Source organism: Tupaia chinensis, unplaced genomic scaffold (genome assembly GCF_000334495.1).
Source record: "Tupaia chinensis unplaced genomic scaffold, TupChi_1.0 Scaffold142716_1, whole genome shotgun sequence".
Classification (NCBI taxonomy): Eukaryota; Metazoa; Chordata; class Mammalia; order Scandentia; family Tupaiidae; genus Tupaia; species Tupaia belangeri.
In genome coordinates, this window is record NW_006202562.1 from 171,414 (window position 1) to 197,224 (window position 25,811).

General features: G+C 52.5%; 1 protein-coding gene across 2 annotated transcripts in view; it reads left to right on the forward strand.

Annotated features, from left to right (window-relative positions):
* Positions 1–25,811, forward strand: part of NINL (ninein like) — a 93,202-nt gene that overhangs the window by 58,550 nt on the left and 8,841 nt on the right. Inside the window, exons 13-22 of one of the 2 annotated variants that reach the window (XM_006163594.3) lie at positions 960–1,038; positions 1,334–1,380; positions 2,570–2,573; positions 3,501–3,598; positions 4,391–4,698; positions 7,169–8,254; positions 16,448–16,552; positions 17,805–17,874; positions 23,514–23,672; positions 24,377–24,490. In XM_006163594.3, coding sequence (XP_006163656.1) covers positions 960–1,038; positions 1,334–1,380; positions 2,570–2,573; positions 3,501–3,598; positions 4,391–4,698; positions 7,169–8,254; positions 16,448–16,552; positions 17,805–17,874; positions 23,514–23,672; positions 24,377–24,490 — 2,070 coding nt within the window. The remainder of the gene's footprint in view (positions 1–959; positions 1,039–1,333; positions 1,381–2,569; positions 2,574–3,500; positions 3,599–4,390; positions 4,699–7,168; positions 8,255–16,447; positions 16,553–17,804; positions 17,875–23,513; positions 23,673–24,376; positions 24,491–25,811) is intronic. The other variant, XM_027766352.1, reaches the window with a different exon arrangement.

Here is a 25,811-nt window from a genome sequence, read left to right on the forward strand (position 1 = left end):
ACATGCCATGTGGGCGAGGGACCTCCATTCCCCTCTGTGGGCCCCCATGGCCCCCACATCGACGCTTGGGCTTCCTAAGCACATGGTGACCACTCCCCAGAGTGAGTGTTTCAGGAGTGGCAGGAGGAAGCTGTTCCTTGGGAGTCACATGGCCTCACCCCTGCTGTCCTCTGTGTTGGAATAGTCATAATCAAGCCCCACCTGGGCTCTCGGGCAGGGACACAGGCCCATGGCTGTGATGAGTGCGGTGACATGTATACACAACTTTGGACCATGTTGCTGTGTTTCCTAAAGTCTGCAAGACTCAGGGAGCAGGACCAGCAGTTGGCATAATGGCTATGTTGCTGGCCTCCCATGTAGTCGACCATAGTTCAAGTCCTGGACGTGGTGGCTTAAACTCACACCAGGCATGTGTGCGTGTGTGCCCAAGATCCCGAGGGGAGAAGGGAGGAGAATGGATTGCAGTGTGGCCATTCCCCCTGGTAGGTGATTTCTCGCTTTCTGTCTCTCTGGTGAGCACATGTGCCCTATAGCAAAATCCTCTCCAAAAAAAAAAAGACTCAGGGAGCTGTCTAGGGAAGTGGACTGGGCTAGAAACCCTAACCCCACTATACTTTAAAAGGCAAGTGACCAGGCTTGCCTGTCAACGTGTACTGAGGCTCCATTGAAGTTTTAGACAAAGACCGGGTTTCCGATGCAGAGGATTCTCTGCATTTCCTCAGCTCCCCTCAGTATCCACTCCACTTTTTCCTTGAGCCTCTCCCGTGTGTCCTGGATAGAAAGTGCTGTAGGGCGTGAGAAGGCCAGAAATAGGTCAGAGTGAGCCCGGCTACGTGCTCATGCTGGACACGCGGAGTGGAGGCCTGTGCACTCAGGTGGTCCTGAGACCCGGTCAGCCCCTCCTCACAGAGCTGAGTGGCTGCAGCAGCTGGAAGAAGTGTCTGACGCTGTCCCCACAGGACCTGCAGGACTGCAACAACGAGCTACAGGCTGAGCTGGATGGCCTGCGGGCACAGCTGCCCGAGAGACTGCATAGACGGCAGCCGCTGGACACGGCCCAGGAGGTAGGAGCTCTGGGAGGGGTGGGTGCCGTATGGAGATGGCCCTCTGGCTGGTGTTTGCACAACACCCTAGAGCCCAGAGGTGGGGGGGGGGCTCTGCATTGGGGTAGAAATGGTGGCAGGTATGATGTCATGACTCAGGGAGGTACTGCCATCCTGCAGGGATGTTTCTAAGAGGGCTCCAGGGAGAGGCCTGGGACAGCCCAGCAGTCACAGAGAGAAGGGAGTGAAGCCCATCTGGTGGTGGACCCAGGCCTGTGTCCAACCTGCCTCAGCCTGGGCAGTGACTGGCCGGCCCAGGCTGTCCTTGGGCCTGAGAGTTGTTCCTCTGACAGCTCTTCAGATAGGAGAGAGCTGGACAACGTGAAGTGCATGCAGGGCTTCCTGGTACAATGGCAGGCAGGGCTTATGTCGGCTGCCCCTGGGTGGCTAGGGGTCTCTGCAAGTGGGGAGGGGCTGGGCACTGAGGGAAGGGCCCTGCCGGCTATGTGCAGAAACCAGGCCTTGGACACCCACATCTCAGCCCTGGCACTGGCACAAGCTTCATGAGCCCCCAGGACCCCACGCTGAGCTGTTCATGGGTCCTCCTAGACTACAGATGCCCTGACTCCCCTGAGGTTGCTGTGGCCCTTTGAGGGTCGCTGGCTGGTCGCTGTCCTCCCTAGAAGTGCGTGCTGAGCAGCTGCACAGTCTCTGCTTATTCGTGCAGTGACATGTGAGGGGCATGGCTCTGCACCCTGTGCAGCCGTGGGGGCCCATGGCTCCTCTTGATTGTGCTCATGGATGCCTCATCTCCTCGGAGAGCATTTGGCTCCCATCTGTAACCCCTGGAACATTTGGAGCTCATGTTGCCTAAAAGCTGTTTACTTAAGGAAACAGAAAAAATAAAAAGGTCCTAATAAACTCCATAGGGAGGCCACCAGGTAGTGTGGTGGTTAAGGATGCTGGACTTCCACATGGCCAACTGCGGCTTGCAACCAGGATCTGGTGGCTTTCTTTCTTTCTCTCTTTCCCAATCTAGTCAATTTAAAATAAAGTTAAATAAAATATCTCTTTTTAAAAAAAATGGGGGAGAGAGTCGGGGCAATAGATGGTCTGCCGGTTAGAATGTTAGACTCCCACATGGCCAACCGTAGTTCAAATCCCAGACCCGACTTGCTTTTTCACTTTCCCTTTCTCTTGCTCTCTGGTCAGATTTTAAAATAATGGTAAATAAAATAAATAATTCTTCAGAATAAAAGACCCAACGGGGAACCTTGAAGAGATCCTCTAAGGAGAACCTAGTGGGGTTTCTGTGGATATGGTTCAACTCCCAGGGACTCCTAGGACAGCACCCCCACCTGCAAGTCCTTTGTTGGAGTCAGAAGGCTCTGGAGCCCCACAGCCCTGGCAGCCAGACTCACTAGGAAGCTTCAGGAGAGAACAAGACCCTGTCACTCTGCACCCCAGGTCGTAGGGCGGTGGGGTGTGCAAATTCACATCCCTGATTGAAGATTGTAGGTGGCCAGCCTAGTGAGATGCAAGCCTGGCCCCAGGAAAAGGGCTGATTCCACCTCCCTGCACACGCAGTTCTTGTCGGGAGCCATTAGCCTTTGGCCCAGGAGAGGCTCAGTGAGAGGTTCTCTGTCCCAGGTTGCTGGTCAAGAAAAGCTTCAGGTCATTGTCAGTAGAACCGAGGCCACCTTCCAGCCAGAAAGTGTCTCTTCTCTTCTGCCTCCACCATCTGACCACAGAGAATCAACTGGCCCCTTATAAGGAGAGTTCCTTGCTGCCATAGGGGACATCGGGACAGTAGCGTCGTGGCGGAGGGCCATGTGCACTGAGCTGTGATGTACACTAGTTGAGACCGTTGCTGCTGGCACCAGCCCCCTGTGGCCCGTTTGGCCAACCTGGTGGCAACTGCTGGTTGCCAAGGCAGTGAGATGATTTCTTTCCTGATCAGAGCCTGACATCATTAGTGTGGCCTGCTAATAAGACAGGACCTCTAGGAGAGGGGGAGCCGAACCACACAAACTTAATGGCTAAGCTCTGTGCTCTGTGTGTGAGCGCCTGCACACACCATCCCCAGGTCTGCCAGGTCACACTGATCCTTGTCTTCTCTCTTCCTTTGGGTGCCTGCATCACCAGGGAGTCAATGTAGGGAAGATGTATCATTACAGCCCTCTTTTAGGGGCTTGAAGGGGCCAGGTGAATCTCAAAGGCAGCCCCCTGCTCTGTACAGTCTGTCCTGGCGACAGCTGGACTGGGTTCCAAGGAGCGCACACGCCGATTGCAGCAGGACCTTGTGGCTAGCACTGCCTTCCTACTGACGGTGCATGTGCAGGGTGGTGCTTTGTCCTTGGGTGGTGAAAGGACAGCTGGACGGTGTCAGACTGGAGAGTTTGGGAGGGACCGTGGCTTCCTCAGATGATGCAAGCAGAAATGTCCTCTTGTTCTCAGGCAGCCTTTCCTTCATGGGTGAATCCAGTCCAGCGAGCCTGGAGACAGAGATGGAGATAGAGCAAATGAAGGAGCTCAGAACCCAGCTGGAGGCCAAGGTCAGGGGTGGGCGGCCTGCCCTAGGAGCTCTGCCTCATAAGGAGACCCCTTGGGAGGGGGGTGCAAAGAAAATGGACATTCTGCCCCAGCTCTCTGGAAGGAGGCAGGATGCAGGAAGGCCTAGTAGTGGGGAGGTGTCACTGGGGTGCCCCACAGGGATACCTCCTTGCCTGCAGTTGGAATTCCAGTTCCCAGCTTTACTCGGAGACCTTGGTGTCTGTCCTTGTAGCTGCTCGGGGGCTTCAGGCCAGGACCACTCAGACCAGGTCTGTCCTCTTGGGTGAACTTGTCTCCCGCTATTTTTAGGTCGTGGTGGGTTTTTAGGGGCAGCATCCATGACTTGTTACATATGCGATTCCTCAGAGCGGGGTGGGATCATGCCCTTGTGCACCCTGGGTGGATTGGGGCTCCCAAGGCCCTTACACACCTGGTCCCAGTGGCATTCCTTCCAACAGGGCCTCTGGGGTTCAGAGCCTCCCCACTGGACTTGCAAAGTCCCCCTAGTTCTCAGTGCTGTCACGCCACTGCCCTCCTTGCACTGCCTGGCCAGACGCCCAGCCCCCTCCTATTGGACCTGCCTCACGGGGATCACGTGGTGTGCAGCCAACACTCGGGCCCTCGGGAGCATCCAGTCACACGTGGGGGTGGCCCCCTTGCACAGATGCTGGCACCTGTGTGGCTGGGCGTCAGCCCCTCGGCTTTTAGGCCCAACAGCTTCGTATACCTGCATCGGGATGTCGGCTGCATCTCTGGGGCTACCTGGCTGACATGACTTTTGTGTCTCCCTTAAGGTAAATTACTACGAGAGGGAAATCGAGGCTGTGAAAAGAAGCTCTGAGAAGGAGAGAAGGGAGATGGAGCAGGCCCACAGACTCGAGGTCCGGGTGCTGGAGGACCAGAAGGCGGACCTGGAGGTGCTCCACACCAAGTCACAGGAGGTCATCCGGGGCCTGCGGGAGCAGCTGCAGGACACGACCCGCAGCCCTGAGCCAGTGGGGCCGGGCCGGGCACAGTGCTGCGTCCAGGTGCTCTCGGGCCTGGCCCAGCAGCTGCAGGAGGAGCTGCACCTGCGGCACCAGCGCCAGCTGCAGCAGATGAGGTCAGTCACCTCCTCTCTGCAGTCCAAGTCTAGGGCTTCTCACCAGGGCCCGGGTTTGAAGGTAGCTTTCTGGAAACTGCAGTACCCGCTCACAGGGAGGTTGTTCGCTGGGCAGATGAGTGAGGGCTGGATGACCAGGTCATTGCATAGGGTTTTTTTGCTTTCAGATAAAGATGCGGGGCTGGGATGAGCAGATGGCGATCATGCTAGACTCCCGCATAGTCGACTGTGGTTCGAGTCCCAGACCCAGAGGCTTAAAATTCACACTGGGCACGTGTACGTGCATGCCCAAGATCCTGAGAGGAGAATGAAGAAGGGATTGTGGCTTGGCCATCCCCCTGGGTGAATTTCTCACTTCCTGTCTGTCTGTCTCGTCAGTGAGCAGAGACATGCCCTATAACAAAATTCTCTCTAAAAAAAAGAAAAGGTGGCGGGGGAGGGGACGGCCCTGAAGCATAGCAATTAATGGTGCCGGGTCCCACATAGTCAACTGTGGTTTGAACCCGGGCTCCTGTGACTTGAGAAACATGGCAGGAGCATGTGCATGTGTCCCCAAATAGGAAAGGAGAATGAAAGAAGGCCACAGCGTGCTCACATCCGTGTGGAGCTGTCTTACTCTCTCCGCGAGTGCACCTGCCCTTTGGTAAGAGGAAAGAGGTGCCAGAGGATGGTGTAGTGGTAACACGGCTGGACCCCATGCCCAGGTGGCAGGGTTCTGGGTTTGCAGCCCAGGCCCTCCCTGCACCCCAGTTCCCACGGGCCCAGAGCCACGTGGCTGAGGCTGAGAGTGGATCCGTGTGAGGACCCTGTCGAGAGTACCTCTCTGTCTCTTTCTCTGTTTCTCCCTTACGGAAGAAATGAATAACCTTTTAAAAAATGAAATGTGTATTGAGTGGAGTCTGGGCTGTGAAACAGTTTGCCATGTGGTTTCAAACTCCGTGTTCCTTCCTCCTGCCTCAGTGTGGCTGGGAGCAAAGGCCCACAAGTCATTTGTCATTTAATGTCACATCCTCCCTTCCAGGACATGGTGGGGGAGCCCATGGAGAGTAGAGAAAAGTCCAAAAGCCCAGAACAGCAGGAAGGACCACTCACTCGGGTTTCTGATGTGCTGGTAAAAACTAAAAGGTTGCACAGAAAGAAAAGGCTATCTGGGAACCTGAGAGTGGTATTCTGTGACAGTGTTGGTTACGTGAGAAATGACCACATCCTCATGCCCTTCCTGTCATGTGAGCCTGACCGACTAGACTGCACACCTCGTTATTGGACACAGTGCCAGCCAGCTGGGCTCGCTGTCCCGTGGGAACGTTGGGCCCGCCCCCGGCTCAGATGAAGATGGCCCCTCCACCGGACAGGACCAAGGCCTCCCACTGGCCAAGACTGAGCAGATGGCCGAGGCCAAGGAGTCGCCATGTGGAGGGTTGCTGAGGGAGGTTGGCTGGGCCCAGAGGTTGGGGTCGAGTGGGCATGACCTCTCTGCCACACCAGTAGAAGGTGGCCCTGTTGTGGAGGTCATGCCCTCTGACCTGGATGAGGGAGTAGGGTGGCTGGAAAATGGGACGTGATGAGGAAGAATTGGAGCCTTCCTCTCTCCCCTCCAAGGTGGCCCTAGCGGAGTGGCCCTAGACCAGCAAGGGCTTGTGGAAGACTGTCCCTGTCATGGAGGACTTGTCATGTGCTTCCCTGAGCTTTAAGCTGTTTTCTCGACACAAGAGCAGTGGTAGAGACTCCACAGAGCCCCTCTAGACCCACGGGGCAGCAGAGGGACCGGAGTCACCTTTTAGCCGTGTGTACCTGGCCACCTGCCTGAGGCGTTGTGGGCCCACAGCCTCTGGCCCCTCACTTCTAGAGGAAACACTTGCTGCCCCAGCTCGCAGTCATTCTTCTGTGTGGGGCTGGAGCCACATGTAACTGGTTTCATGGACTCCGACTGCTCTGGCTGGGAGTGGACAGCATGCTCTTCCAGGACCGGCCAGCCCTTTCAGGCCCATGCTCCCACCCAGCTCTCCCCTTGCTGCTGTGTACAACTCTCAGGGCAGTTTTGCAAGTGGCTGGGTTTGCCCGTCCCACTCAAAGTGCCAGCCGGTGGTGCTCACTGCAGCAATGGGCGTGTCCCGTACTGGCTCTGTCCAGTGGACAGCCATGCTGTGGTGCTACGGAGCACCTGAAATGTGGTCCCTGCAGCTGGGGACTGCGTTCAGTGGTCCCACTGTAACACCTTACATTTGTGCGGTTACAGTAGGCCAAGTATGTAGAACCCCACCCCAACATGAGCCGGCCCTCTGCTGGACTCTCCAAGGAGGGTCCTGGGCAGATTGAATCCGGGGCACAGGAGAAGTGAGAAGAGGTCAAGCAAGCCACTGCAGAGAGAGGAATTACACTCAAAACTAGAGCTGAGGGACCCCACTCCCCCAAGGGGCAGAGTCAGCCGGGCTGCAGGGCCCAGTGCAAGTGGTGCATCCTGTTTCCACAGGAGAGAGGTAGAGGTGGAGCTGAGCCACCAGCTATTGTGGATGGAAGCCCAGCACGCTGCCCACTGCGAGAGCCTGTCCCTGCAGCACCAGCAGGACAAGGACTTGCTGCTGCAGGAGCACCTGCTGCAGGTGAGCGAGATGGCAGAGCAGCTGGGCCTGGAGAAGGCACGTGGGGACGAGCGGGAGAAGGAGGTGCTCTCACGCTGTGCGAGGCAGCAGCTGAAGCTGCAGGAGCGGATCAGTGAAGAACAAGCACAGATCTGCAGATCGCTCACCCTCGAGAAGCAGAAACTAGAACTCTCCTACAGGAAGCAAGTGCAAGGGCTGACCCAGGAGGCTGAGGCGCTGCGGGCCCTCCTGGCAGGCACCCACAGCCCTGCACCCCTCTGTCCAGGTGGAGAGGAGCTGGCCGAAGGTGGGCTTGGCCCTGGGCAAGTCAAGTGCGAGGGCATGCTGGGCCAACCTTGCTGTGTGGACACTGTGCAAAGCCCAGTTTCAGCCCCTACCCCAACGTCCAGAGGACCCTTGGAGAGCCTCAGTCTCAGAGAAAACTGTCTGGGTTTGTTTGACTCAGAGGACATGGATTCTGCCCCCTCAGAGAGGTGGTCACATGGGCACCCATGTGGGGTGCACAGAGGGACTGCCCCAGAGGTTCCAGTGCCTTCTGCCAGTGGTCCAGGGAGCCTGAGCCAGCCTGCAGGGCCTGAGCTGCTCCTGGGAGTGCAGGCTGACGACATGTCACCTCAGCCTCAGAACTCGGAGCCACAGTCCAGGTCAGCTGCCTCGGGCAGGGGAGAGGCCAAGAGTCCCAGGGAGCCAGCCCTTGTAAGACAAGGAGAAGCCTGGGAGGAGCAGGCCCACTGTGAGAATGCTTTGGAGCCTGGGCTGCAGCACCACAGGGAAGCTGCCAGGAGGGGGCCCTCGCTGCCTCACCCCGTGCTCACAGACCCCTGGGGGGCCGAGCAAGAGGCCAAGGCCCAGATGGCACTGGAGAGAGAGAAGGAAGACATGAAAACCAAACTGCTGCATCTGGAAGATGTCGTCTGGGCTCTGGAGAAAGAAGCAGATTCGAGGGAGAATGAAAGGTTCGGTGTCTAGCTTTTCTTTTCTTTCTTTCTTTTTTTTTTTTTTGTGAAGAGGTGTTTGCTATAGGGCGCGTGGGCTCGCCAGACAGACAGAGAGAGACAGACAGCAGGAAATCACCTCCCAGGGGGGATGGCCACGCCACAATCCCTTCTCCTCCATTCCCCTCTCAGGATCTTGGGTACGCACACACGCGTGCCCGGCGTGAGTTTAAGCCCCCGGGTCCGGGACTCGAACCGCTGTCGACTACGTGGGAGCCCAGCGACATAGCCGTTACACTAACTGCTGGTCCCCGGTGTCTAGCTTTTCTTTTCTTTCTTGCTTTGTTTTTTTTTTGTGAAGAGGTGTTTGCTATAGGGCGCGTGGGCTCGCCAGACAGACAGAGAGAGACAGACAGCAGGAAATCACCTCCCAGGGGGGATGGCCACGCCACAATCCCTTCTCCTCCATTCCCCTCTCAGGATCTTGGGTACGCACACACGCGTGCCCGGCGTGAGTTTAAGCCCCCGGGTCCGGGACTCGAACCGCTGTCGACTACGTGGGAGCCCAGCGACATAGCCGTTACACTAACTGCTGGTCCCCGGTGTCTAGCTTTTCTTTTCTTTCTTGCTTTGTTTTTTTTTTGTGAAGAGGTGTTTGCTATAGGGCGCGTGGGCTCGCCAGACAGACAGAGAGAGACAGACAGCAGGAAATCACCTCCCAGGGGGGATGGCCACGCCACAATCCCTTCTCCTCCATTCCCCTCTCAGGATCTTGGGTACGCACACACGCGTGCCCGGCGTGAGTTTAAGCCCCCGGGTCCGGGACTCGAACCGCTGTCGACTACGTGGGAGCCCAGCGACATAGCCGTTACACTAACTGCTGGTCCCCGGTGTCTAGCTTTTCTTAAAACATGGAACTCAGCCCCCAGACCTCAGTCACCAGCAAATGCTGCGTGGCCACTACCCATGAGAAACTGATGGGTGCCGTGTAACCTCCTGCCTGTGGAGGCTCCTAAGCCTGATCCTGTCCTTAGTTTTCTGGTCACCAGGTGCTCAGCTGGCCAGCAAGGGCAGAGGTCAGGCTTTCCAGGCAACTTGGTCAGCTCTGTTGTCCCTGTCTATGTCCTTAGGAAGTGCTGCTGGTCTCACAAGTACAAGGGACCTGTCTTAGTGAAGCCCCTTCCCACGGCATTTGAGAGAGGATGAGGGTAGGGAGCTGCAGCCCACCTACAGGGTGTGCCAGACACTGTCCTTGGCCCCAGGAGGTCCCTGAGCTGTTGGGGGGCAGCAGCAACAAAGGAGGCTTGTTCAGAGCGGCTGTGACCTGGGTGGGCCGCCACCGCCGGAGGCCGGGGGCCAGAGACACCTGCAGCAATGCCTTTGGGGTGCCTGGTGGAGGGAGGAGGCAGGCTTCACGTGCAGCCAGGGCCTCCTGCTGCCTCCCGGGGACGAGGTGGATGCCTGGTCTCAGGATTTCCAAGTTCTAAGAGGGCTTTTCCAGACACTATGGAGCATGGCCTCGAGAGCCGCTTTGCTGGCTGTTTCTGAGACGGAGCGGATGTGGTCAGGCCTGGGCGAGGGACACCCGCTCCTGCTCAGGCTGTCATTTAGTCTCCACTGGTTCCCACACAGCACAGCCCGGGCATCCTGGGCTCTGCATGACATGGTTCCATGGGTATGTCCCAGGTGACAGATAAGTGACGAGTCCACAAAAGTGACGATACCATGTCCCAGCTCAGGTGCCAGCACGTGCGCACTGGGGACTGGGCGGGCAGCTACCTTGGGGAAAATGTGTGGGATCTACGATAGCCTCCCAGCAGTAAGCGTAGGGCTCCACTAGTGTAAGAAAGGAGCCGTCAGGACCCAGCAGGAGCCCCGGCACCTCCCAGCTCCTCGCTCCCTGAAGGTGCCATTCCAGAGGGCAGGTCATCATATCCAGGTGCCTCTGTGTGCTTCTGCCTCTTGGTTGGGTGTCTCTGGCTGTGGGCACCTTCTCAGTGCCCTACCCTCTGGATGGCCTCATCTGTGAAGTGGGGCTGGGCCATGCCTCAGGAGGGGAGAGCGAGGTGATGCTGGACCTTGCCCTTACCATGTGGCTGTTCTGTATCCAGGGAGCCTTCACCTGCATACACCCCTTGGGACTAACTCTTGGCGTGAAGCCACAGCAAGGGCCAGGCATACAGGCCACAGACACACAAGTAGCTCAATGCCTAGGGCCCCCAACTGCCATCCCTCAGGTGCTTCTCAGTCTTCCTTCTGTGTGGCCCCTACTCAGCTCACCCCAGACCTAGGGGCCTGCCCTGTCCCTCTCCCTTTCTGGTGCCCCAGCAGACTGCACAGTCGATTCTTAGAAAGGGTATTCGGTGGCCACTCAGTGCTCACTGGGTGGAACAGGAGCTTGGAGCTCTGTGCCCGCGGGGCCCATGCCCTGTGGTGTCACTGTGCTCTGAGAAAGACGCTATTGCACTGAGGATGAGGAAGCCTAGAGGCCACGCCACCCCATGGGCTACAGTTTTCAGGGATGCAGAGGAATGTGGCCATAGAAAAGAGCCGTCAACACAGACTCAGGCTGCTGGTTTCCCAGGAGGGCTGGGATTCAGGAAGGTTTGGGCCACTTGGAAGGCCACAGGCAAAGTGACCTTGAGGCTGCTGGGCTGCATCAGGCACAGCGGGGAAGAGCTGGGCCAGGTTAGAGGGACAGGCTGTGCAGGGGGAAGGGGCCGAGAGTGAGCTGCTAGGCCTGAGTGGGAGAGGAACCAGCCGAGGGCCTGTCAGAGATCTGCCGGGCTGGAAGAGGGGATTGGGGCTGGGGAGGGGGAGGTGGCTGCTGCACTGTCCAGGCAAGAGGTGAGGTGGCCTGGGCCAAGTGATGGCCATGGAGGTGTGGGAAGCTGAAAGGCAGGACTTTGGGGGCTGAGTTGACAGGTTCTTCATGGGTGAGGTATGGCAGGGAGGGCGGAAATGGACCAAGGAAATGCCACCTAGCAGGGAAGAAGGCGATGGCAGGGGAGGAGTGGGTTGTCCTTGAAGCCCATGATGCTGCCTCCTGCAGGAAGGAGGATGGGAGGGCGGGAAGGACCTGCTGGCTCTCAGGGAAGATTGCTGCAGGGAGAGAGGTCCCTTGCATCCAGAGTCACTAAGGCCAGTGCAGCCTACAGGAGTCTATGGGGCTCCCCTGCATGAATGACCCTGTACCGCTTATCCCTGTGGACCGCAGCCCTCGTCTTCTGCTTCAGGAGGGCAGGTCTATCCCCAGCACCAGCTGGTGGCCCCTGCTTGTGGCTCTGCAGCCCCTTCTAGATAGGCATACAGACCCCTTCCAGAGCCACAGCAGCAACAGGCCAGGGTCAGACCTGCAGGCCCTAGAAGGCCATGGTGAAGATTCTGGCCTTAATCACTAGAGAAATCAGCCTGGACAGTGACCTGATGTGGATTGATAGTGGAGGAGTTGGCGTGGTTCAGATAATGGGACTGGTCTCCGGCCCACAGGCCAAGAGTTTGTCCTCGGGGCTGAGGTCTCTGCCTCGCTCTCTGTGCACTCACCCTGTTTTCCTGAATCATGTGTGAGAAACTGCAGGCATTGTGCCACTTTACTGCTAAATACCTCAGCATGTCATTTTGTAAGAACAGAGAGATCCTTCCACATGTTCACAGTATCGTCCTCAGGCGTGGTACACTGAGCGTGAGTACAGTGCTGTTTCCGTGTGTACGCATGCTCGCGCTTCCCCAGAGGCTGTTCTTCATTATTTATTATGCTATGCATTCAGTTTCCATATCTCAGCAGTGCCCTTTAGGCTACAAGAGTGTCCACTTTTCTTGGGCAGGGACAGGGTCTATGGTCATTGACTTTTTCAAGTCATAGTCAAATATATGTAACATTAAATTGATTGTTTAAGGGTATAATTCAGTGGCATTAAATACTCACAATGTTGTGTAACCACCCATCCACCTCCAAATTTATATATATATATATATGTGTGTGTGTGTGTGTGTGTGTGTGTGTATATATATATTTCTTTTTGGAAAAAATTATTTTTGGAGCTTATAAATAGATAAATTCCAAAACAGTAGCAATGCAAAATATTTAACAATATTTTAATATTTCTATTTACTCAACAGTCCACTTTTATGTTTTGCTTTCTACAAACAAATACACTGCAGTAAAGCAACAACATTCTTCGTTCCAAGTTCAGTGCCTGAGAATTTTAATAATCAATTTTGAGCATACAAAAGCAAAGGCAATTAATTTTCTTGAACACTTTTCTCCATTCAGACTTTAGCAATTACTTCACATTGTTCTGTGACAGATGATAATCAAATGGCCTATTTAAGTAGCTAAAAAAATCATAAAATCATTTTAAGCCTGATCAATAGAATGTTTAAACTTAATATAAAACAATACCAAACATACGTGCACTGGGACCTACTAATATGTGAAATTTTATTTTATTAAAGAATGAGATCTTTGGGCAGAGAGGGAAAAGAAGTTATATCATCCAAACTTATTAGAAAGGCTGTAGGTAAAGGAAATTGGCCTACAGTTCTAAAAATTCTGTGTGGTCCTGTCTAGCTACTGTTGCTAGCTTCCTGTTGCTTATTCATTTTTAATTTAAGGCTTTTTAAAAATTAATCATATTTTTAAATTTTGCTATAGGGCACATGCTCTTGTCGGAGAGAGACAGACAGAGAAGAAAAAGTGAGAAATCACCCTTTGGTGGGCATGGCTATGCCACAATCCCTTCTCCATCCTTCTTTTGGAATTTTATGTGCCTGGCATGATTTTCAAGCTGCTGGGTCTGAAACTCGAACCATACAGTCGGCCATGTGTGATCAAGCTACCTTAACCACCATGCCACAGGTATGCCTGTTTATTCATTTTTTATTTCCATATCTTATTTCCATAACCATTTCATCATATTTATTTTTAGATTTTATCCGATAATCGCAATATCTGAAGTCATAAGGAGATCGCGTTTTTCTGTTTCACTTTATCTTCTGCTCCTGTTATCTCTCATGGGAGGCTTTCCCATGAGTGTTTCGGTGATCTCGGATTGTGAGCTCGTGTTTGCTTGATGTTAATCTCTGGGACTTGTGGGCTCCTTTTAGCAGGACATTCTCTTCTATGGAGGGTATTTATGTTGCTTTCGTAGAGACAGCTGCTGACTTGGGGCCTCTTGAGCCTCTTCGGTTTGTGCAGGTATCCAGAGTTTCTTTTTGGAAAAAATTATTTTTGGAGCTTATAAATAGATAAATTCCAAAACAGTAGCAATGCAAAATATTTAACAATATTTTAATATTTCTATTTACTCAACAGTCCACTTTTATGTTTTGCTTTCTACAAACAAATACACTGCAGTAAAGCAACAACATTCTTCGTTCCAAGTTCAGTGCCTGAGAATTTTAATAATCAATTTTGAGCATACAAAAGCAAAGGCAATTAATTTTCTTGAACACTTTTCTCCATTCAGACTTTAGCAATTACTTCACATTGTTCTGTGACAGATGATAATCAAATGGCCTATTTAAGTAGCTAAAAAAATCATAAAATCATTTTAAGCCTGATCAATAGAATGTTTAAACTTAATATAAAACAATACCAAACATACGTGCACTGGGACCTACTAATATGTGAAATTTTATTTTATTAAAGAATGAGATCTTTGGGCAGAGAGGGAAAAGAAGTTATATCATCCAAACTTATTAGAAAGGCTGTAGGTAAAGGAAATTGGCCTACAGTTCTAAAAATTCTGTGTGGTCCTGTCTAGCTACTGTTGCTAGCTTCCTGTTGCTTATTCATTTTTAATTTAAGGCTTTTTAAAAATTAATCATATTTTTAAATTTTGCTATAGGGCACATGCTCTTGTCGGAGAGAGACAGACAGAGAAGAAAAAGTGAGAAATCACCCTTTGGTGGGCATGGCTATGCCACAATCCCTTCTCCATCCTTCTTTTGGAATTTTATGTGCCTGGCATGATTTTCAAGCTGCTGGGTCTGAAACTCGAACCATACAGTCGGCCATGTGTGATCAAGCTACCTTAACCACCATGCCACAGGTATGCCTGTTTATTCATTTTTTATTTCCATATCTTATTTCCATAACCATTTCATCATATTTATTTTTAGATTTTATCCGATAATCGCAATATCTGAAGTCATAAGGAGATCGCGTTTTTCTGTTTCACTTTATCTTCTGCTCCTGTTATCTCTCATGGGAGGCTTTCCCATGAGTGTTTCGGTGATCTCGGATTGTGAGCTCGTGTTTGCTTGATGTTAATCTCTGGGACTTGTGGGCTCCTTTTAGCAGGACATTCTCTTCTATGGAGGGTATTTATGTTGCTTTCGTAGAGACAGCTGCTGACTTGGGGCCTCTTGAGCCTCTTCGGTTTGTGCAGGTATCCAGAGCAGCCTCCCGATTGAGCTGAGAGCAGTGCTAGTTGCAGAGGCACCCCAGTTTTGTGTTGCTTAATCCTCACAGCTTTGGTTTCAGCCTCCAGGCTTTTGTTTTCCATGTTTTGCCCTTGGGGGTTTCCATTGCCTTCTGTGAGGACAGTTACACACTGTAGGTTGGCCATGCACAGGCTCTAGTTGTTTGGTGAGTGCAGGGGCAGGGAGAATTGGACAACCTTCATCTTATTGAGGCTCCAGGCGACTCATTGTGTGAACCTTCGCCTTGCTTAGCACATACACCCCTCCCTTATCCATTTGCTTTCCCTTCTGGAGCCAGAGTAACAATGCTGACACAGATCTCATTTGATTTACTCCCCTGGTTGGAACCCTTTGCTGCTTTTAAAACTCCAATTTATTCTTTTGTTTTCCTCTAGTTCCTCATGAGGAAAAATGAAATCACATAGACGATTATGCTTAATATTTTAAGCATAATACGTTAAATGAACGTAATATTGTGTGACTTTGAGTGTTTTTAGGTTGGAAAATGAGACGCTAATACCAGATAAAGACCAGCTAGACCAACCTACATTAAGAATAATTTGTGGCAGCACTTGCGTACCAGACTATGCTGGAAGCCACATAGGTGACTGCAGTGCAGACCTAGCCCAGCTGACCTGAAGCATATCAGGCCTGCGCATGTGTGCCCAGCATCCTGCTGAGCTGGGGGCCTGAAGGACCGCGGAGTGATCAGGCCTATTGAGGGTGCTTTTCTTGTTTGTCTGTCTCTCTTTCTCTTTCTTGTGCACATGCACATTCCAGAAAAGAATAAGCATTTTCAGCATTCTTCAAGCATGCTGCCGGGTTAGTGATGTTTATTGGTAAATTGCTTACCTGTCAGAAATTGCGTGTCACCTAAACAGAGACTTGTAGAGTTGTCAGAAAGACACAGTGATTCCGGCAGGCCTGGCTCCTGTGCTGGCTAACCATGTCTGCCTTTCTTTTTACTTTCTTTTTTGGGGGGAGAGTTTTTGCTATAGGGCACATGCACTCGCCAGAGAGACAGAGACAGAGAGACAGAAAGTGAGAAATCATCCCCGTGGGGCTGTGGCCGCACTGCGATCCGTTCTCCTCCATTCTCCTCTTGAGATCTTGGGCACGCACGCACATGCACCTGGTGTGAGTTTAAGTCACCGGGTCTGGGTCTCAAACTGTGGTAGACTACATGGGAGTCCAGCGACATAGCCATTACACCAATTGCTGGTCCCTGACCATGCTGGCTTTTTGCCTTGCATCAGGGGTCTCTCATAAACTGATGTGGGCCTCTTTCTGCATTTCTCCTTCTAGGGCTGCCTTCAGGGTATAGGACAGATGGACTCTCACTAAAGAGGAAAACATATTGCATGTAGTTTGGTCTTCTGTTTTCTTGTTCCTTAACGTCCTGGAGGTCACTTGCAGGTGCCGAGTGTCCTTGGTGCTGCCTGGGACCTCACCCCCAGCCACTGGCTGTACCCAGCACTCACGTGCTCAGTGGTAAGATGCAGGAGTGGGTCAGCTGTGAACACAGAGTAAATGAACCCAGTGCTGAGTGGTTCATGAGCTCTGGGTGGTATGTCGGTTTAGAAACCAAGAACACTTTCTTTTCTGTAGCCTGACTCTCGGGAGATACACACTGGAGTGTGCTGCTATCAGTAGAGGTTCAGGAATGTGTCCTGGGGAAGCGGAGACTGCTCAGATTTCAGGGCTTCTGGCTGAGAGCCAGGCTCATGGGCTGCATGCAGTGGCCCATTCCTATGGTGCTCACCACTCTTTTCCCAATTTTTCCCACAGAATTGAGTTTCATAGGCTTTCAGAAGAAAACGTTTTGTTGAAAACCAATCTGGAAAGGATTCAGCAAGAGCTTGCAGCTGCAGAAAGCACAAGTGATGCGCAGAGGTGAGGATGTGTCCCAGCGGTTCCCATCCAGACCTGCAGGTGCAGGGCACCTGCTGCTCGCTAGATGAGCTTGGAGGGTGTTGAGGTAAAAAGAGGGACGTTGCAGAGATCAGCCTTGCATTCCAGGAACCCTAAGTGGGTGACCTTGTGGGCTACTGAGCAGATTTGCCAGGCTGGGGGTGCTCTGACCTCCTTCCTTGGTGGGCAGCGACTCAGAAGTCTGAGGCAGAGAGCGGGCACACCACAGTGTAGTGCACACGTGGATCTCTCCAGCCCGCAGCCCACTGACCATGTACGGGAGGGCCGCACAGACACTTCTCATGCTCTAGGAATCCGCTGTGACAGTGAGGGGCTGGGGAGGTAGCGGGACACTTACTGATAAGAGGTGTTCCCGGCTCCTGCTGGACAGGTGGGATCTGGGAACGACCTCAGCTGTGCCTCTCTGCAAGGTTCATCGTGCGCTGTCACGATCCTGTCTCTCTCTCTTCCCCTCCCTTTGGGATTTTGGCTTACATGGGCATACACCAGCATGTGTCTCAGCCACTGGGTCTCACATCATGTGGTTGGTCACGTGGGATCTGGCTGTCTTAACCTAGGCTAGGGGCTGGCACTAAAGTTTTTTTATACTTAAAAGTTACTTGTTTCAAGGCTAGCTCAGTAGCATGGTGGCTAGGGCACTGGACTCCCACATGGCTGTCCGTGGTTCAAGGTCTGGACCTGGCAGCTTGCTTTTTCATTCTTCCTCCCTCTCTCTCTGTCTGTCTGTCTCTTGTAAGTCTGTGTGCCCTGTAGCAAATTTTAAAAAATAATAATAAATACAATTTTTTAAATTCTTTTAAAAAACTGCTTTTTGTGTTCTCTGCTAGGAGCCCTCAGGAGCCCTCTGAGAACAGACTCAGCAGATGTGATGCTGTTTTGGTCTGTGTTTTTGTTTCTGGGTGTGAACAGTTCCATGCTTTTGCAAAAGCAGTATTAGAGTGTGTGACTGAGGCGTGTCACGGAGCTGGTTGTGCTTGCATTCTGGCACCAGGTCACCTCTAAATGGCTGAATGACTTCATGTTCCACAGGTCCTGGCTTTGGTACCAGGATTGTCACTGTTGGCAGCCACAGCAGTGCAGCCATGGTACTGCAGGCTGCAGCGGGAGCCTGTCCTCTGGCTAGAGTCCAGCAGCTGAGGTTCTGGGGGGGGGAGGTGCCAGAAAAGAAGTCTATTGGTCAGCAATGACTTTGTTAATTTTGCTTCTTCAACAGGAAGGATATGGAGGTTTTGAAGAGAGACAAGGAAAAGGCCTGCTTTGACATGGAAGCGCTCAGCGAACAGGTTAAGTACTGATGCCTGGCAGCGAGCTGATGCCGCTTCTCCCTTTCTCATTTGCTTAAAATCATTCCAAATGCATAGAAATAAGTTGCTTTAGTCTGTTCTCCGTGGCATAGTAACTGGATACTTCAGCCTGGGTGATTTATGAGAATAGAGGTTTGGGTAGGAATAGAGGTTTAAGGCCAGCTCGTGGCATAGTGGTAAGGTGTCAGAATCCTACATGGCCGACTACACAGTTCGAAACCTGAACCCAGCTGCTTGAAAAACACACCAGGTGCATGTGGTTGCATGCCCAAAATCCTGAGAGGAGAGTAGAGAAGGGATTGTGGCATAGCCATCCCCTCTGGAGAGGGTCTTTCCTCACTTTGCCTCTCTCTCTCTCTGTCTCTCTCTCTCTCTTTTTGTCTCTCAAGCAAGCACACATGCCGTGTAGCAAATTTTAAAAAAGAGAGGTTTATGTGGGACCAGTTGATGGCATAATGGTTATGTTACTGGACTCCCATGTAGTTGCAATTCGAGTCCTAGACCCAGTGGTTTAAAATTCACATCGGGAGTGTGTGTGTGCATGCCCAAGATCCTGAGAGGAGAATGGAGGAGAAGGGATTATGGTGTGGCCACCTCCCCTGGGGGTGATTTCTCGCTTTCTGTCTCTCTGTCTCTCCAGTGAGTGCACCCTATAGCAAAAATCTCTCTCAAAAAACAAAAGAGGTTTATTCTCTCATGGTCTAGAGGCTCAAGGTCCAAGGGCTACATCCAGTGAGGGGCTTCTTGCTAGTAGGGACCTTCTATAGCACAGGGCATTACACGGAGTGCGAGTGAAGGGCTTACATGTGTGGAAGGGCTAGTGTGTGCGTGTGTCCACTGTTACACAGCTGATCATGGGGCCTCCCAATCACCTTAACCTTAATCGTGTCCCAAAGGCCCCACCTTTCTGTTTCTTTGCCGCCACAGGGTGTGTTTTTACCAGAGAGAGAGAAAGATGAGAGAGACCCCCCCAATGGGATGTGGTCACACTGCAATCCTTTATCTTCCATTTCTCTCTGTTGTCAGGACCTCTGGCACGTACTCACACATGCCCTGTGTTTTTCAACTGTCAGAGCTGGGACTCAGACTGCAGTCCTCCATATAGGGTCTGGCCCTCCTAACTGCTACACTACAGGGCAACCCAAGTTTTAAAACAATTTTATTCATGATTGTGTGTATACACATATGCATGTGTGTGCACTAGAGATGGAAAGGGAGGGAGAGGAGAGAGATTGAAGAGGCACCTTTGGCAGGGTCTCATCTGCCATGATCCCCTTTGCCTACTGGGAGGAGAAATTTTTTCTTAAAAAAGTTGAGACTGAGTTGTGCACGCATGTTTTTGCGTGGGAAACACAAAGCATTAGAAAGTACTTGACAGATAGCATGCTGGTCTCAGCAGGCATCTCCTGCCTTGCCATAGTCTCCGCTCAGGAGACTCGACGGGCCAGTGGGTGGCATGGCAGTAACACAGCACTCCTCAGTGCCACTCCCATGTGGGGAAGTCCCAGGTTCAGGTCCCAAGCTCTACTGTATGTACATGCTGGTGAATGTGCACCTGTCTGTCACCCTGGCTAGCTGGGCTAGGATTGCGCTGTGAAGACCCTGGTGGAGGTGTCTGTCTGTCTGTTTTCTCTCTCATAGAAAAGATAAATAAATTTTAATGTCATCCAACATCTAGACCATATTTACATTTCTCTGTTATTCAAAAATGTCTTAAACGGTGAATTTTCTGCAGTGTGATCCAGTTAAGACTGACGCACTGTTAACGACCAGTTCTGTTCCAGTATATTCAGTTTCCAAATGAATTTACTAGCCTGATGGCAGCTTACCAATGGCATGACACCTTGTGAGGCCAACACATGTGGGGCATCCAGGGTTCACATCCACGACCTCAGCGTGCATGCAGTCACATGTGCGTGCCCGTGATCTGGGCTGGCTGAGGGTGGATTGCAATGTGAAGACGATGTTGGGTGTGCCTGTCTCTTTCCATCTCTATTTCTCTGTCTCTTGCTCTCCTTTTCTCTCACTCATGAGATAATTTTTTTTTTCATTGCCAGAGGGTGCACACACTTGCCAGACAGAGATAAAGAGAGAGGAAGAAACAGCCCCGTGAGGCGTGGTCACACCACAGTCCTTTTCTCCATCCTTCAGGGTTTAGGGTGTACACACACATGTGCCCAGCATGTTCTTCAAGCTGCTAGGGCTGAGATTTGAACTGCAGTTGGCCATATGGGATCTGACTTCTCTTAACCACTAGGCTATGGTGCTGGCCCAGGAATAATTTTTTTAAATCAATTTGCTGGTATAAACCAACCACCTACTGTTGCACATGGGACCTGTGGGTCAGGAGTTCAGAAGGCACGGCTTGGATGGCCGTCCCTGCTCCACATCGGGCCTCAGCTGGTGTGACCTGCATGTCAGGGCTGCAGTTGCCCAGGCCGCCCCTGCTCAGCATGTTGACTTGACTGGGCCTCTCCTTGCTCTGGGACAGGGCTCCTGGAGGCAGTGTTGTGAGGGCGTCAGGGAGCAAGCATCCCAGGACGACCTGGTGGTAGGCGGCTGGCTGCTGACATCCACCCCCTCCACCCGAAGTCACTCCAGTTTGCTCCCCCGGGAGACATGGGCTGGGAGAGGGGTCCTTGTTCCTCCGATGATCAAGTGTCCAGGTCACACTGCAGAAGACGATTGAGACGGAGCGTGCTGCTGGGGACGTCTGTGGAAGCTGCAGTCCACCGCTTGTCTCTTCCATCTTTTTTATCTAGAATGCCTGATTTCTTCGGACACTTTTGGAGTTGATCAGGCAGTTGTCTCATGGGCCATTGCACATTCTGGATCCATCCAGCCGTTTGCTGAGAGTTAATTCAGCCTGGGGACCAGCAGATGGCGTGATGGCTGTGTCGCTGGTCTCCCACATAGTTGACTATGTTTCAAGTCCCGGAACCAACAGCTTAAAACTCATGCTGGGTGCGTGTGCGTGCACGCCCAAGATCCCAAGAGGAGAATGGAGGAGAAGGGATTGCAACATTGCCATCCCGCCGGGGTGGAGGGGGTGATTTCTTCCTTTCTGTCTCTCTCTCATTGGCAAGTGCGCATACCCTAAAGCAAAAACCTCTCTTAAAAAGAAAAAATAGAATTAATTCAGTCTGGTCCTGTGTCAGCTGTCTTGTAAGCCAGAAATTAGGCCTGAAGCCTTGATCAAATGCAGAGGAGACACTTTCAACATAAAACAAATACCCAAGCTCAAGAGGCGGCTGCTAACTTCCCATGTCAGCTTCTGCAGTAGCAGCCAGAAACTGCAGAGGTGGCCAATGTGAACGCCTGCACGGGCTGACGACATCTGTGCCTCCTGGTGCCACCCTGAGAAGACTCTGCATCACCTGCAGTGTGTGGCCGGGAACCATCCCGAGTTCCAGGAAGACTGACACCCCAGGCAAGGAGCTGTTCGGAGGGGAGCAGGAAGGCATTTCTCATGGGCACAACCGCGGAGCCCTCCCCATTCATGGGCGAAGAAGCAGCGTTTCAGACGGAGGCTGCGCCTGAGTCTGCCTGGGTGCCATGAGGGACATTGGTAATGCTAGGCAGCGACCAGACTGTAGCATGTGTGATGTCGAGGTCACTGTCCTAACACTGTGGAGCACGCAGCCAGGGAGGCCCTGTACTCAGCAGTACATGCTATAGGGCTGTGGAGGAGAGGAACCACTGTGTGTGTATGCACACGCGTGTATGTATGCACATGTGTGTGCAGCATTTGTATGCATTGTATGCATTCCCGTGTACCATGTATGTGTGTGCTGTGCATGCAAGTGCACAGGTGTCTGATGTGCGTGTGTGTGCATGTGTGGGTGTGGATCCAGGTGTACGTGTGTCCATGCACACACACAGGGCAAATGGCAACACGGACAGGGCAGAAGATGCTGTTACCGTGTCTTGTGAAGGGTACATAGATTTTCCTCATAACCTGCTATTCTAGTGACTATCCTGTAAGTTTGAAGTATTTCCAAACACAGAGTTTACACACTAAAGGTGAACAGAAGAAAATCAGCTGTTGAGTTTATCCTAGGAGTTGAAGGAGAGTTGTATACTTTAAATCAAGGTTGATGGTGATTATCAGGGACAAGATGAGTATGCATTGATATTGAAAGCAATTTGGGGCCAGGTGTGGCATGGCGATGAAGCCGACTGGCCCCACATGATTGTGCGGTTCAAGTCCCTGGCCCAGCGGCTGGAAAAACATACTGAGTGCATGTACATGCATTCCCAAAATCCTGACCTGAAAGGAAAGAGAAATGGAAGAGAAGGAACTGTGGCATGGCCATCCCCATGGTGGTTGCTTCCTCACTTTCCCTCTGTCTCTGTCTCCAATGAATGCACAAACCCTATAGCAAATCAAAAAAAGAATAAAAAAAAAGGAGTTGCCGTTTTGCACAGTAAAGTGTGGCATACATGAGAGGCTCACAGCAGATGTGACTACCCCCGCCTGTGCCTAGACAGAGATATCTCTTCTCCCTCAGTCCCGAGGTTCTGCAGGGTGGAGGGAGGTGAGGATTAATGAACAGAGAAGAACATGAGAAATCATGAGAAAAACATGAAGACTTGTTCACTTTGAAGGAATTCAACAATGATATCCAGTCACTACACGCTATGAGACCACAGACCAACGGAAGCGCTCCCTAGCGCCAGCAGGGAAGCACGTGTGCGTGGAAGTACCGCGTGCAGGGAAGCACCGCATGCAGGGAAGCACGTGTGCGTGGAAGTACCGAGTACAGGGAAGCACCGCGTGCAGGGAAGTATGTGCACGGTGTATGGAAGCACCGCGTGCAGGGAAGCACCATGTGCATTGTAGTAAGTGCTCTGTGGTCCTGGGAACACCCCAGGGAATAGCTTCAGGTGCTGCTGACACCCCTCCCCTGAGAGCCGAGGGCTCCAGGACAAGGCGAAAACAAACGTGATTTGCCTGAAGCTGTCCATGACACATCATGGGAGACAGCGGGGATTCCCACAAGGGGACTGTGGGTCCAGCTTGCCAGCTGCTGTGTCCACCTGGTGCCTCTGCACTGCCCTAGGAGCACTCGCTGAGCATCCACTCCACTGGGCCGAGGCTCCCAAGGAAAGTAAGACACGCTCACACCCTGCCCAGAGCTGTATTTGAACGTTCAGTGACAAAGATCCAAGGAAACTATGAAGAGATTCATGAACCTCCAGTCTAATGGGATTGTTTTTTTCTTAGAATTGCTCAAGGTATGCTAGACTCACCTGTGGGGTGACGAATAGACCGTGCAAGGTCTCGGGACCATGGTCCAGGTTTGAGGCATGTGCCCTGCTGGTAGCCAGGGGTGCCTTCCTTCCTCAGCAGTGCAGCAGGGTTTCTGGCCCTGGAGCCCTGGTCCCGGAGGCTTGCGGGACCAGCTCCCCCTGTGTTCCATGACGTCCAGTGCCTCCACCCACTTGATGCCAGGAGCTCCTCCCCCCATTTTGACACGCCAGAATGTCTCCTGACCTGGCTACATGGCATCCCCTGGGGAGAAGCGTCGTTCCCATGGAGAGCCACTGCAGGGATCCAGCTGGCACTGCTGGTGGAAACATGTTTTTAATCTGTGTTTTAACTCTTTCTGCTCTAGAACCAGAAATACAAGGAGGAGTTGTCCCAGCTCAACCACAGGGTCCTTCAGTTGGGAGAGGAGGCTTCTGCCCACCAGGCCCAAAATGAGAAGAATCATGAGACCATTCAGCTGTTAACACAGGACCTGGAGGAGGCCGGGTGCCGGCAGGAGCAGCAGGTGGGTGGGCCATGAGCAGCTCCCTCGGCTCTGCAGGCACGGGGCACTGGGGAGGCAGAGAAACAGCTGAGATTAAGACGAGCCTTGAAGCACCTGGAGTGAGTGGCATACAAGCCCTGAGAATTAGGTAGACTTGGGCAGCTTCGGCAAATCCCCGGGATCTAGACAAGGAGCAGAGAAGAATGAAATGCTGATGACAGGAGAGCAAATGGGGACACCCTCCCCAGAGGGCAGTCCAGCAAATACACACCAGGAGCCGCAAAAATGTTGTGTACTTTGACATTTTAATTCTGCTTATGGGAATTTAACCCAAGAGCGTTGCAGAGGGATTTGGCTGGAGTACGTTCATTGCTGTGCCATTTATAATAGCAAAACAGAATTGGAATCAGCTGGAATCCACAGCAGGCAAACGAGTCCATAAATTATGGTGCGGCCGTTGGAATCCATGTTTCCAGATAACAGTTTAAGTCATGGGGAAATGCTTACATGGCAGCTGGGGGCAGAGCGCATACGCTGGTGCCATCTCAGCAGTGGGGCGCATGGGCAGACAGAGGGTGGAGGAATTCCAGCAGAATGTTGGGTGTGGGCCTTAGGCTTGTGGGGGCGTGGAGGCATTGAAATGTTATCATTTTCCTTTAAATTTTCTGAAGTGTCTGCATTAGATCCGTATCTCTTGCATTTTCAAAATTGATGTTTTAAAACAGAGCGACCAAATCCAGAAACTTGAAGTCGAACTTGAACGCCTGAATCAGGAATGTCGGAGCCTGAGACTGTCCAAGTCAGAGTTAACACAGACCCTTGAAGAGAGTCGAGACCAGGTGGGTGTGCGTACAGCTGCAAGCACTGGGTCAGGGAGACGCTGACAGCATTGCCAGGCCTAGTCCTGCCCAGAGTGGTACGTGAGCTGGCCTAGGTCACATAGCTCTGCCCAGGTCCAGGGCCCAGGGTTGGTTTGCTATTGCAAAACACAGGAGGAGCCATGCCCCCGTTTACTCACCAGGGAAGCAGGACAGGCGCTATGCTTTGGATAGGTCCTTGGTAGAGCGGACAAAGGAAACCATGCAGACCGCATCAGCACCAAGGCCACGGTCAGGAGGGCCTGTGGCCCACACGCACTGTGCACGCCTCATACTCACATGTGCTCGCTCACATGTGTGCAGAGACACCCTGTATGTTACACCTGCTGGTTCCAAAGCAAAAGGCCTGGGAGGGGCGGGATGGTGGTGCAGGGTGGTGTCCCACTCTGTGAGCTGACCTGCATGGGAAGGTTCCAGGTTCTGAAGGTCTCCAGCTGCTCATGATCCAGGGCTGGCTGAGGCTGGGGGGAATATATGTATTAAAAAAAAAAGAAAAATCTGTTGGGGGTGCCCCTCTCTCTCTGTCTTTCCCAAGCTCATGAAAGAGATAGACTTTTTTTTTAAAAAAAAAAAGAGAGAAAGAGAGAGAAATGCTGTTTCCCAAGCTAATGGAAGAGATAGACTTTTTTTTTAAAAAAAAAAGAGAGAAAGAGAGAGAAATGCTCCGGAGATGCAAATCAGGCAGGCTGGGCCGAGTGGCCAGGGGATACCACAGCTGCCAGAGGGGGCCTGCCCAGCACATCCCGGAAGCCACCTTGCAGCCATGTCAGCTGGCTTGCCTTCTTTGTGACATGGAGCAACGCCCCCCAAAGTGCCTTGCTGTGACTCAGTATAAGGGAAGTGGAGCGCTTGTTTCTGGGGTCACCAGGGAACTTCCTGGTGAGGAGAAGGTGTGTCTGAGGCTAAGTGGGAAGTTGCCACATGGTCACTGTCATGCCTGCTCATGGTCTGGAGAAGGAAGGCCCAGGAGGTCACTAGGCAGGGCTGGTGGACAGGTGCTAGCAGGCAGCCCCCAGCCAGGGCTTCGTAGCAAGCTCAGCGGCAGGGTGAGCACAGAGTGGCTCCCTGGTTACCTATGGTAGCAGAGCAGACCACCCTGGACGCAAGTGCCCTCTGTCGTCCTGCCTGGAGCTTCTGTAGGCTGGCTGGGCTCAGCCGGGTCCCTCTCCCCTTGGCCCCACTTGGGGCTCTCTGGGGGCTCCTCTGGCTGGTGTCCAGGACACTTGCTTCCATGGTTGGCCTGTGGCATTTTGCTAGTGGCTCAGAACCCAGAGATACTGCC